A 14029-nucleotide genomic window follows, 5' to 3' on the forward strand; every position below is an offset into this window, starting at 1 on the left:
AAGATAGCTTTGGGGATAATATCACAGTCAGCGTCTTTCATACATTCGAATCACATAATTTGGGAAATTTATTTTTGTCTTTATTCAAATACGTAATGTCTATAATAGGTTATATTAGAACCTAGCCTTTTCTGGATTTAGCTGTTACTTTATGGACGAGATTGCTGACTTTCCCACGGTTGTCCAAGTATTTTTTTCTCTGCCCCTCCGCCTGCGCTTGCTTTACTTGCGAGCACTGGAAAGAAGCAGCGGGTATGACGCTGAAGGAGGAGGGCGCATGTGGGGATAAGGTTTGTTGAGCTGGTTACATTCACTCAAGGAGAAAGGCATGTAGACTTCGGAGAAAGGAATGCCGACGAATAGTCTAACAAGTCTGTGATTGTTTGGTCATGGTTTCTCAGATCTTCCGTAAGTCGCAATGAATGGAGTTCAGGTAGGTTTAAACTCGTTTATCCGGTCGTGTTGTTTTCGAAAACGGAAAGATAAACTTCCTAACACAAACTTCAACTAGTCAGGCTTCATTAGGATTGAAGTCGGTTAAAGCAGTCAATGGAAAAAGATCAGCTGTCAAAAAAAGAGGGATGTAAATATGGTCATACGATGTACTTGAACACCTGCTACCTGTAAAATGTCAATTTAAAAAGGAATTTAAGGACTGTAAAGATGCTACAATAAAGACCTGTCGATTGGTTAACGGTAAGGCAAATACCACTGCTTTAAAAGATGCACTTATATAATGAGTGCTTAACTTTTAATGTGTTTAAAACGTAGACAGTATGGAAGTAAGCAGTATGAACAATTTAAGGACGAATATTTACACTTTTCTGTAAAATATTTTTAAAGTCATGCTTTCAGTTAAAAGTATGAATCGTCTTGATCATTTATGAGGAAAAGGGAATTTAATTCCTTGCATGAACTATTAACCTAGATTTGTTTGGATTATATTTAAAAACGTATTTTTTATCACTTCTTATATGTTTCTTATTGTGTTATATTACGCATGTTTATATTATATTTCATGTTATTTATCTAATGTTAATTTTAGTGTGGTGTCATGTTTAACCTGGTGGTGTTTGTGTGGTTAACAGTGTTCTCTGTCATGTTATTAAAGAGCAAAATTGCTGGAGAGGCCTTCCATTGTCCATCTGTGCTATCAGTACATTTTAAAATAACAAAATATGTTATTAGATTATTAAGAATGGTATATTATTCAGTTTCTGCCATTTTTACAGTTCAATTTAACAAATGTGTGTGTGTGTGTCTGTGTGTGTGTGTGTGTGTGTGTGTGTGTGTGTGTGTGTGTGTGTGTGTGTGTGTGTGTGTCATTTACCACCTGTAGTAAGAATATACAAACATCCTTGTGTAAAATCATCTGTTTCAGTATCTTAGCAGTAATTCTGAAATCTTTTCATGCCTGTCTGCTAATACACCAGATGTTGTTGTGATTAATGAGGAGTGTAGAGAGGTGTTTGTTTCAGAGGCTGCATGCACCTTTGACTCTAGTATGGAGGAAGCTTTCATGACTAAAGTCATTAAATATCAACCACTCCTAAATACCATTTCAGAGAAACGTTATAGAGGCCGATCACTTGTTTTTATATTTGGTAGTTTAGGACACACACACAGGCTGGTTGTAAGAGGGCTTCAACAACTTGGGATGATCAAAAAGAGGGCTAAACGGCTAGCAAAGTACTGTGCTTTGTCCTCTATCATAGGCAGCCGTCATATATGGAGGAGACGCTGTTATTTATACCCATAACAACTGAGTGATATGCTTAATATTGTGAAGACCTGTTGCACGCCATTGGTCCATGATTTTGTACATGTATCTAACTGCATCTATAATATTTAGTTATTTCTTTTAAGTGGACTTAAATAAATTGTTAAAACGTGTGTGTGTGTGCATTTACAGTGCAAAAGAGTGTTGAGGGATAAATAGTTGCTGTGGATTACAGACAGTTGTGTTCATTTCTCTTTGCTCTAGGTAAGAGCGGATGGCACTCCATTAGTCACTCGGCACCATCTGTATCTACAATCTCAGCCCGTGTGAATGAGGACGTAAGATGCACCTGGATATACGCTGCTTTTTTAGTCCTAGTTTTATCTATTTTACTAACCGAGACCTTCAAATCTGTTCTTTTAATCTGTGATCATGATTAAAAGTGAAAACAAAAGTGAACGGGCGCTGAGAAGTGCATCTCCTCACAGGAATGCCTATAAATCAGACTTCCATTCCATCAAATGTTCTTTTGATGGGAACACATCAATCAGCTCAACTTCACCCTTCTCCAGCGTAGGCAGTGACACCCAAGGCAGACCATCAGGCAAAAAAGTGAGCAAAATAAAAAATATATTCTTGCAAATGGATGGAAAACAGAATCAAGACAGTCCCAATATCAGCAAACCCACGTCACCCAAATTTCCACTGGATTCCACCCCTTACAGGTCCAGCCTGAGTAGTGTTACCAGTCTAGATTCAGCCTCCTTTGAGGCACGGAAAACAGAGGATGTTTCCATTGACAAAGCAGCAATGGCTGAGAAGTTCTCAATGACCAGGAAGCTGTTTGAGAGTGGCCTTAAAGAGCAGTCTCCAACGGAGAGATCTGGCTCTCCTAAAGTTATCTGGCCTCAACTAGTGGAGAGACAAGACAGGAAAGTTTCAGTTACTGGAGAGAGAAATGACAAACCTAAAGAGGGAGAGAAACAGGCAAAAGAAAGCGAGGACAAGGTAAAAGAAAAAAGTGAAAGTGAGCCACCACATAAGCTGAATATGTCAATGAATGCCGGGCCAATATCCAGACGTCTGGAGAGTTTTATGTTGGACAGTGATAGTGAATCGCTGTCAGCTGCTCCTTCCACTGAATCCCATAGTCCCATTAGTCATTCCCAGTCACCCTCCGCTGCTAGCGACCATTCAGATCCCCCTTCATCACCAGACAGCTGTAGTTCCCCTACCTCTTATTCACTATGGGCTGATTCTCCTGCTGAAATGTGTTTGCCCAAGTTAAATGGTTCAGATTCACACAGTACCCCTTTGAATGGAGTCTGTACGGAGAAGACATTACATAATACTAGTTCCACAGTTGAAGAACATATTAAGTCCTCAGAAGATACAGTCTCATCAGAAGCCACTCTTCTGTATACAAGCGAAAAGTTCCACCACTTGTCTGCAGGCAGTACCACTAGTCATGCATCTTTAGCTGAGGATCCTGCATTTCAAGAGCAGCAAGGTGAAGGCAAGAACACTGAGAAGGTTCCTGGTTTGTCCACGGTCAGAGCTGAGCTGGTAGTGGTGAAGACCGAATCATCTGACAGCGAGGGCAATGAGGAGGAACATGTTGAGGATGATGTTTTTGAAGAGGCTGGAAGGGAGAACCCAAATCACAATTCTGAGAGGGTGTTAACCAACAGCGAGGAGCTCCAATTAACATTCCTTGGGAAGGAGTCAAAACAGAGTATTAGGGAACCTGAGGAGGGATGGAGGGCGTGTGAGAAATCTCTACAGACTGGAAGAGAGGAAGACCATAGAAGGGAGGGAAAGTTTCTTGAGGAGAACATAATGGAGAAGGAAGACGAGGAGGAGGAGATAAAAGACAATGAGGAAATAGAACTAAAGAAAGACCGAACTGAAGAGGAGGCAGTAGTGGGGAATGTTAGTGAGCAGAAAGCTACCAATGTTGAAGATGAGGAACAGCAGGATGAACAGAGAGAAGGAGAGGATGAGGAAGAGGATGAGGGAGTAGAAGAAGCTGTTGAAGCTTTAGAGGAGGACGATGATGAACGAGAGATGGAAGATGTCTTAACAGGAAAAGAGAGGCAACAGCAAGATGATCAGGGATCGATGGAGAAGAGATCTTTAATTTGTGGAATTGAGAATGCTGCCTTTGTGGATGACAAGGACAACAGGACAGATTTGGAATGTCAAGTGAAGGAGGAATTCCAGGAATTTGAGGAACTTCCAGGACTCTCTGTTGAGGAAGATCCTACTCCAAAGAGAAAGATCAAGTTCTCTACAGCACCAATTAAGGTATGTCTCACCCAATCTTACTTTATATTTAGAAGAAATTGTATTCATATTTAGTACTTTAAATTATTTTTTATTCAGTTTTAGCATGTATTTGTTGGTCCCTCTGAAATGGTTTAGAAGGTTTCCGTTAGAGCCTAAAGGAATTAGCCTGCCGGCAGTGACCCAAATCTGTGTTTGCACCTCTAGCAGATGCCCGTGTCTCAGTTCGGTCAGCACCTTAGCTCATACTTTCATGATGCATGTTTATGGTTGTACTATTGCAGCTATTATTCATGTTTATATGACAAGATCCTACTTGCTTTAAGGTATTTGGCACCTGTGTCCTGTATTTGTTTTGCCCCAAAACACAAACAAACTTTACTTTTAGGGAGAGATAAATGTTATAGCCGACTTGTCTGAGACTTGTTTCATTACTTTATTTATTCTTATGAATTGTGACTTTGTCAGGGTTCCAGGTACAGTGTAAAATACCTTCTACCCAGAACATTTAAGATAACAGCTCTCAACAAAGGTGCTGTCTGAGCTTGCATCACTTCAGGCATGTCATATCCTATGTCTCATGTTCTGACAGGTTTTTTTTTTCACAGAGAAATGTTTGAATTAGGCTAGTTACATATCTTAGGGCTTTACCTCTGGTCTCAGCTGAGCCTCGTAATTTGAAACTTAATGTAACAGATAAACAAGATGTTCATCATAACGTGTTTCCTTAGTAAATCTGTTTATAGAAACTGACTGTTGGGTCAATTTAATCTGTTAGCGTACAACTGATTGTAATATTGAGTGCAGGAAAAATAGCAGCCAGTGGGGTAATAAATAAATAAATCAAAAGCCATATCACCCTATAGCCGAATACTGGTTGCTCACTAAAGCTAAGCAGGGTTGACTTGAGCTTGGTCAGTACCTGGATGGGAGACCACATGGGAAAACGTTGCTGCTGGAAGAGGTGTTAGTGAGGCCAGTAGGGAGTGCTTGCCCTCTGGTCTGTGTGTGGGTCCTAGTGATGGGACACTACACTGTAAGTAGGTGTGGTCATTAAAAATCTCATGGCACTTCTTGAAAAGTGTATGAGTGTAACTCTGGTGTCCTTGCCATGTTGACTCACTGGCCCTTATCAGTCTTGTTGGTTGAATTGGCTCCATCACTCTACTTTCTTCTCTCCACCTATAGCTGTTATGTGGTGACCATATTGGCTGCCGTCGCACCATCCAGGTGGACCCTGCACACTGGTGGTGGTTGAGGAAATACCACAGATCCCATTGTAAAGTGCTTTGAGTATATATTAGTATCTAAATGCACTATATAAATGCTTCATTCATTCATGCAACAGGTTTTCTTACCCCAATTTTTTTGAGGTACTTGATAGCAGATAAATCAGATATCAATAATAGTATTTGTATATGACTGTGAATTACATTTTTATTTGTTATTTTATTATTACTTTTGGACATACATTTTTGTGTACATTTTGAACACAAAGTTTATATATATATATAGTCAGTACAGATTTTCAAATTTTAGTAATATAACAGATCAAAGGAAACCACTAAACTCTTTGATCTTATTTCATCTGTCTGAGATCAGGCACTGGGTTGCATCAAACAGAAAGTGCTTTGTGCTGTCATTCATGTGTCTGACTTTGGGACCTCTTGAACGTGGAGTGTTATAAAAGGATCCTGTTAAGGGTAGGAAAGGTCTTCTGTGTGATTGGATATAAATGTAATCATCTCATCATCGGATCTGTACCAATTCAGTGCTGTGGAAGCTCATGCCTTTGCATATTAATCAGAGTATAAATCGAATATACTAAACAATCGATCAAAGGAAATAAAGAAAGACATATTAATTGTGTTACAGTAGGTGGCAAAAGCCAAAACCAGTCACTAGAGGCTGTATGTGTGTAAGGGTGTTTCATTCCCTGTGGACCTTGCAGTTGTTCTCTCAGCACTCTTAAAAGATCTCCTAAGTTTGGAAACCAGGTCATGTATTTCTTCAGAGCCTGGTAGACTGAAGACACCATGGATTTATAGTCTGGGTCGGAACACATAGCAAATCAGTAACATTTCAGATTACCATAGCAATGTTCAATGCGTCACCCTCCCCAACACATCCCTTCCTTCTTGGTGTGTCCTCCTCGAGCGTGTAGAGTAGGTCAGTTTGCTGTGTATTTATAGAAGTGGGATGAGCGGATGGTAACTAACATTTGTCTTACACCATGATGCATTTTCTCTCCAAATCAGGACGCTTGTGTCTCCTTTTGTAAGCATAATGGTAGCATTCCTACATTTTTGTTTCCTCACCTCAGGATGTGCCTGTTTCTGTATTTGTGGAGCTCTTGTGCTTACTCATCCTGTTTCCCATATATAGGATCAACAGGAAGTGAGTTGCCTGTCTCATTTAGGTTGTGAATGAGGATTTCCTTTCAACAGATGTTTGTTTTGGACATCTTTTGAATTTGATGAGACAATGGGCTTTGAATATTAGCTCATAACTGTTGGTTTCCATTAATTTCATAAATAAAATTAGGATTTTCAAATCCCATTAAATTACTAAAGGCCAGGATTTCTTAATTATTTGTTGCTGACTTATTTTTATTGCACACCAACTTAATAACAACCCTTTTATATGCTGCCAAATGATATGTTTCTTTATTGAAACAGTGTAGTATTTCTTGATCATGGTGCTTTTATGTTATTCCAACTCTGGGATTCAAGTTTGACGCTGGACCTAAATGCTGTGACATTTGTTGTTTTTTCTTTATTGTAAGTCATAGTTCACTGACAGATTCTCTCTCAGTCCCAGGAAGAAATAGTCCTGTGTTCTTGCTAAAATGCCACAGCTTAAAGGAGTGAGAGAGGGAGGGGGGAGATAGAAAGAGACACTGTGCTTGAGCATGTTTGGAAAGAAAAGGACATTGTTCAGAGGTGCACACTTACTCCATGACAACTAGAGTAGCTAGACAAAAGAAAGCGGAGAGAGAATAAATGAAGGGAAGGAAAAATGGGATTGTAGTAGAGAAGGAAAGATGAAGGGGAAGTATGGATGGAGGAAGCAAAAGTAAAATGGTAAATGAAAAGACAAATGGATAGGAAATACTGTTACTTTGCCATGTCTAATTGATTTGGAGGCATTGTTTTCCTTCGGTTTAATTCTACTGCTGGCCTCATGTCCAAATCTGGTGCCAGTATTAGGAATGCATACCATTGACTGACCTGCTTTTTAACTGCCTATGCCAGCCTAAACCAGCCACTGACAAAATGCTGTGGACATGTAATTTAGCTAGTGGCTTCTAAAGGGAGCGATCACTGTTACCTTTTTATGGTGGAATTTTGCAGGTGAAATGCAGTCATCTCAATAGGTATCTGCATCAGAAAACAATTAACATCACAAATTTTTCATCGGATTCAAGTTTGTTGAACTTTGAACATACAAATTAACCATTTTGACCAACCAATATAAAACTGCTTAGATTGAAATTGACCGCTAAGTGCTTCATGCATATTGACAATGGACTTTCTTTGCCTGTGAAATTTCACCAAAGTAGGCTACATGACCACTTTTTAATACTGCAAAATGATTTTTTTGTGCATTATTTGTAGCATGTGTGGAATTAAGAATTGTATTGGTCACTCTTTTTTTTCTTGTGATTACAAAGATTGGGAACTGGAGCTTTCAAGATTGAAAAAGGGATGCAAAAGATCCATGAAAATATCATAAAAGTAGTCCATATGACTGTTGTGCTGTATTCCAAGTGTTCGTTCCCTGAAAATCCTGACATCTTTTCATTTCTCTTCTTGACATGTTGTTGAGAGAAATAGCTGCATCTGATATGTCAACTAATCACTCTTGACTCTTGATCTTTTCAATGAATCGGCTGGTTCACAAAACTGAAACATTTGAATGATTTGTGCACAGATTAGTCAGACCCATTTCTCGAGTTCAGCTTAATGAATTAATAATCCATTCTCAGACTCAGCTGTCAACAGCTCACTGAAAAAAATAATCAGTGAGTAATAACTTAAATTTCAGTCTGTTCTTCACACAAAGCAATTGTCTCTCTTCAGAAGACTTGGAATACAGTGCGGAAGTCTAGGCAACTTGTGTGTTTTGAAGCTTGAATGCCTAAGTCATTATTCATGAGGATGGGCCAAGTTGCCAAATTACGAGTAAATACAGTACATGTAAATGTGGGCAGTCATAGACAGGAAGATTTGAAGGAATCTGAATGACTGACTCGTTTTTTCATAAATTATCTGTGTGGGCTTTGTCTTATCAGAACATTATTTTACATCAACATTAATTGTGAGATCAATAAATCACAGATTCAGCTATACAAGGTGATGGCCTTTGTGTGGGTGTGCACAGGTGTGCTATTTAATGTAGGCTATTTCCTCTCCTGCAGGTGTACTTTACCTTCTCTAATGAAGATTATGATCGAAGGAATGATGATGTGGACCCTGTGTCTGCATCTGCTGAGTACGAGCTGGAAAAGAGGGTGGAAATGATGGATGCTTTACCTATAGACATTCAGAAAGGTTTATTTTAATCTTTTATCACAAAATGTGTTTCCCCTGGTTTGAAATTCAATGAACTGTAGAAGTACTGTATTTGAGTTGCCTGTTTTGATGTGTAGGAAATGATGGCCTGGGAATCAGTATAATTGGTATGGGAGTTGGGGCAGATCAAGGACTGGAGAAGCTGGGAATATTTGTGAAGACCATCACCGAGGGAGGTGCAGCTCACCGGGATGGACGGTAAAAACTTGTCTTTGACTTAGACTTATGAAATCAATAAAACCTTCTCTGTGTGATAGCAAACAATGTGAGTAACAGATGCTGATGATTCTGTATAAAACAAGCATTGGTGGTTTGTCTTAACAGAATTCGGGTAAATGATCAGATTGTGGAAGTAGATGGAATCAGTCTGGTTGGCGTCAGTCAACTCTTTGCTGCTACCACATTGAAGAACACCAAAGGTCTGGTCAAGTGAGTATCGACACAACAAGCTAAACATAAAGTGACCTGTGTGAAGTTGTAGCTAAAGTTTACTAAGGTTGTGGCTTCAGGCCCCACCAGGAACAAGTTGTGAGCTCGCTCCATTATGCCCTTGATCGAGGCAACTCACTCCATTTTGCTCTAGAGGGATTTTCACTGTATTATGATTACTGTAATTTATGAACAATGAACATGCATCACCTGTTAAGGAGGAAATGTCTGGTAATGATTTACCAGAGCAAATCTAATCTCATAGTCAGTATAATACCAGCAACGGTCATAGTCCTAGAACTGCATGAAGGAATTTTATGTCCTCCAATGCAGGTTTCTCATTGGTCGGGAGAAACCAGGAGGGGAGAGCGAAGTGGCCCGCCTGATCAGCGAGACTCTACAATACGAGGCAAGCCCTGAAAACCAGGAGCCAAATGATGAAGACCATCACAAACCCCAGAACAATCAGCTACAGGATGAAAAAACAATTTCTCGAATCCATGACCAACAGGAAATTGAACCACTGGCTGAAAAGAGTGTTGTGCAACAGGTATGTGAACATATAAAGATAAGCTTGATGTCATGAATAAATGAGTCGCTAATCATTGTTGGGCCCATTTTATGACTGATACAGAAAGAGACCGAAAAGAAGCAGGGGGCGGAGGATGCATCAAATGACTTAGCACAAGTAGTGTTTTCACAACTGAGCAGCCAAGGCATTGATCTACCTGAAGATATCGATTCTGCTGAGCTAGAACAAAAATTCAAAGAGGTATAATTTGAATTTACATATACTGTACTGTATTCATCATTGTGAAAATCTTCTTTCTCACTGGAATTTTCTCTTATAGCTGCAGATAAAACACAGTGTCACAGTAACAGAACTCAATCAGTTGAGAGAAAAGGTCGGATGCTTATAAAAATGCAAATTTCTTGTTTAGTAACTTGTGTGCCTGCAGAGTTATTTAACTCTTTGTGTTTGGGATTTCAAAGCTGCAAGTGAGTGAAGCCGAACGTAAGTCTTGGGAGACTCGAGGTGCAGCTCTTGAAAGGAGTGTGGAAGAGAGCAGGGAGCGCATTGAAAAGTTGGAAAAATGCTGGCTTGATGCTCAGGCCCTCTGTAAAACCATCAACCAGCGTTTGAATGAAGCCCAGAGTCAAAATGATTCCCTGCAGCTCAAATACAATAAGACCATCACGCTTCTACAGGAGCATCAACAGAGGTGTGTTTGATTATGTTATGTGTTGTCATAGCAGACTCTTTCTGGGAAGTTTGGTCAGGCGTTCTTGGAAATGTATTAATTTGGGATAGGTGAATTATTAGAAATCCTAATGCTCCAAAGAGAAATACATGAGACAAGAAAAATTAATTTTCATGTTTTGTTAACGTTGCGGCTTTTCTTGACTTTTAGAGAAGCTGAAGGTGCAAAGAATGAGGCGGAGCTGAAGAGAAAACTGGAGCAAAAGGAAAGAGAGTACAAGAGCACTGTGAGGCAGTTGCAGCATAAGGTAAAACTACATCCTGTTCATGGTAATTTCTAATTTCTAACAAAATGAGATTACAATTATGAATATCTTTCTGATCTTGTGAGTGTTTTGTGATGTGGCTTCACTGAATGTATGAATGTGCTACACTTACATAAGGTTCTGTAAGTGATGTTAGCTGTTCTGTAACTTCCAGAGTGTTCGGCACAAAAATTTGGTCCGACATTCACATGCGATTTGTCTGTTCAGACCAATGCATGAAAAACCAACAGATGAGCTGAATGAAAATGCAAATTCACTGTCTGACATTAGGTGGCACTTTTAGAATAGCAGAAATACCCCGCTTACTACAGTACTAAAAAATCTATGCAACTTTCCGTTTCAGACGCCCACTTGTCACAGAGAGGAAATTAAGTCAAAAAGTATTTACATGTTTTCAAACATAATTTTCTATTCAGTATATTTGTAATCACTCTGCTGTTTAGCCAACAACACCAAATATAAGAGTACAGAGGCAAGAGAGCTGATTCTGGATTCATCCACACTTGCGATTCTAAGTGGTATTAGAGGTTGTGTGGATTTAGTGCGCGTCAAGGGCACTGAGCTTTGGCATTTCTCAGACCTGGGACAGTCTTGCTCACTTACTTCCTGTTGCATACACATGGACAAGACAGCAAATGCGGGTACTGTACTGGGACAAGCACACTTTCGTTTAACAAAATACAGCATCATATCTGGTCTTATGAACAAAAGGCCAGCTTTATTTACAGATTTTAGAACACCTCATTAGCAGATTTATCACACTGAATTTTCACACTGAACATTTGTCTTGATCATTCATTCATTGTGGCTTTTAGTCACTGATGGTTAGGATTGGTGTTGCACATAATGATTAAACTATTAAGCAGATATTATTAATTGGACATATATTAGTTATCCATGCAAAATCATAGCAGAAAAATATAGAGCCTTTTCTACCTTATGCTTATCCTTCTATGGCGCTAACAATGCCAAGGTTATGGGTTGTTCAAATCCCAGGGAAAGCAAGACCTGTAATCTGAAAAAAAAAATTTAATGCAGTGTAAGTTGCTTTGGATAATAGAAACAAAGATAACAGGATAGAGTCGTATGACTCTATATGCACATAATACCTCTCTGCATTTCTCAGCTAGCTTGTCTGGAGGGCCGGACTGGATCAGACCAGCCAGAAGAGTCTTGCAGCCCTAGTCAACCTAGCAGTCCAAACTCTGGTTCCTCTGAAAGAAATGGACTATCTACAGATGACCTTCACTCTGGTAGAGAAGAGCTCAGCCAATCATTTATTCTGTAAAAGCTTGTCAAATAAATAGGACTTGCTGTAATATCTTACTCTAGTTTATTTGGCCAGATTGTAACACCTTTATTAATCATTATTTTGTTCAGAAAAGACACAAACAGCCTAATCTGTTAAAGTATTTGAGATGTTGGTGTGTGTCTGTCTGTCCTCAGATGCAGACTGGGGAGATGTTCCTCAGACGGCTCGCCTGGACTGCAGTGTCTACAGAGCCAAAGCCAAACTGGCACAGGGATCTCAGCGCAAGCGGCCATCCCGAAATAAACTCAGAGAGTCAGCGAGAGGCTCACAGGCACCAAGCCTAGCTCAGGTGCGTTGAACCACAAACATTTAAATACCTCACAGAGTTTCATGGCAGGTCATTGTCAGTTTAAACTAAGGCATACATGAAGAATCTCTGCGTCTTTCTTGCTATTTGGTCTCACTCAGAAAGTCTCACACTTTCTTGAAATGCTGATGCATCAGACTTTTGTTTTGGGAAAAACAACAGTGTGGTCTATCCTGTTTTCTTTCTTTTTTTCGGCTTATGGTTTGTTATATAAAACAAAACTTACATACATACATACATACAGTGCCTTGCGAATGTATTCGTATCCCTTCATTTTTTCACATTTTGTTTTGTTGCTGCCTTATGTTAAACTGCTTTAAATTAGTTTTTTTCCACAACAATCTACACCCCATACACCATGATTGTAAAGCAAAAAACAGGCTTTTAACATCTTTGCAAATTTATTAAAAATAAACACTAAAGTGATTCCATTGCATAAGTATTTATACCCTTATCTGGGACAGTTGAAATTTAGCTCAGGAGCATTCCTGTGGCAAATTCAATTGAATGGGTATGATTTGGAATGGCACACGTCTTAATAAAATGTCTAACAGCTGACAATTCATATCAGAGCAAAAAACAAGCCCTGAGGTCAAAATAACTGCCTGTAGAGGTCAGAAACAGGTTTGCATCAAGCCACACATCTGTGGAAGAGTTCAGAAAAAAGTTCTGCTTCATTGAATGTTCACAGAAGCATGTAGTCTCTGTTACCCTTAATGGAAGATGTTTGAAACAACCAGGACTCTTCCTAGAGCTGGCCTCCTGGCCAAACTGAGCAACTGATGGAGAAGGGCTTTGGTTAGTGTGGTGACCAAGAACCTGATGGTCACTCTAGTTGAGCTCCATGATCATATGTGCAAATGGGAGAAACTTACAGAAGGACAAACATCGCTGCAACACTCCACCGATCTGTGCGTTATGGCGGTGGGGCCAAACTCAATCTTCTCCTCAGTGAAGGCACATGAAAACACACTTGGAATTTGCAATAAAGCACCTAAAGCACCCTCAGACTGTGAGAAACAAGATTCTCTGGTCTGATGAACCTCAGTTCCAAGCATAATGTTTGAAGGAAACCAGGCACTGCTCATCACCTGCAGAGTACCATCCCAAAAGTAAAGTGTTTTGGTAGCAGCCTCATGCTGTGGGGCTGTTTTCAAGCAGCAGGGACTGAGGGACTCGTCAGAGTAGAAGGAACGCTCAGTGCAGCAAAATATAGAGATAGTCTTAATGAAAACCCAGTTCAGAGCATTCAGAACCTCAGACTGGGCAGAAGGTAAACCTTCCAACAGGACAGTGACCCCAAGCACAGCAAGAGTGGCTTATAGACAACTCTGTGAATGTCCTTGAGTGGCCCAGCCAGAGCTTGGGCTTGAACCCAATCAAATATTTCTGGAGAAACCTGAAAATGTGCATCTGCCCCCATCCAACCTGACAGAGCTTGAGAGATGAGGAGAGGAATGGCAGATAATTGCCAAATGCTGATGAGCAAAGCTTGTCGCGTCAAACAAGAAAAGACTTGAGACTGTAAAGGTGCTTCAGCTAAATATTTAGTGAATACTTATGCAATGTACTTATTTCAGTTTTTTATTTTTAATACATTTACGAAGTTATGACAATTCTATTTTTGATTTGTCAGTATGGTATATGGAGTGTAGATTGATGTGGAAAAAAAGTAATTTAAAGAAGTTTATTATAAGGCAGCAGCATAACAAAATGTGAAAAAATGAATACTTTTGCAAAGCACTGTATACATGTAAATATTTCTCAAATATATACATATGTTTGTGTATTTATATATACATAATAAATGTACACAGTACACACACATATATAAACAAAAACTTTTATTTTGGATGTGATTAATTGCGATTAAT

The 14029-nt window shown here is 39.5% G+C and overlaps 1 protein-coding gene across 3 annotated transcripts in view; it reads left to right on the plus strand.

The window, feature by feature from the left end:
* Positions 1–253: 253 nt before the first annotated feature.
* Positions 254–14029, plus strand: part of LOC107556703 (neurabin-1-like) — a 25837-nt gene continuing 12061 nt past the window's right edge. For 2 of the 3 annotated variants that reach the window (XM_016239875.1, XM_016239878.1), the window contains exons 1-12: positions 301–433; positions 1985–4027; positions 8427–8559; positions 8658–8778; positions 8905–9009; positions 9343–9559; positions 9644–9781; positions 9861–9914; positions 10003–10232; positions 10422–10518; positions 11663–11789; positions 11983–12137. In XM_016239875.1, the coding sequence (XP_016095361.1) occupies positions 2153–4027; positions 8427–8559; positions 8658–8778; positions 8905–9009; positions 9343–9559; positions 9644–9781; positions 9861–9914; positions 10003–10232; positions 10422–10518; positions 11663–11789; positions 11983–12137 (3252 nt within the window). In that variant the 5' untranslated portion in view covers positions 301–433; positions 1985–2152. The other variant, XM_016239876.1, reaches the window with a different exon arrangement.

This window comes from Sinocyclocheilus grahami, unplaced genomic scaffold (assembly GCF_001515645.1).
Source record: "Sinocyclocheilus grahami isolate Dianchi unplaced genomic scaffold, SAMN03320097.WGS_v1.1 scaffold576.1, whole genome shotgun sequence".
NCBI classification, from domain to species: domain Eukaryota; kingdom Metazoa; phylum Chordata; class Actinopteri; order Cypriniformes; family Cyprinidae; genus Sinocyclocheilus; species Sinocyclocheilus grahami.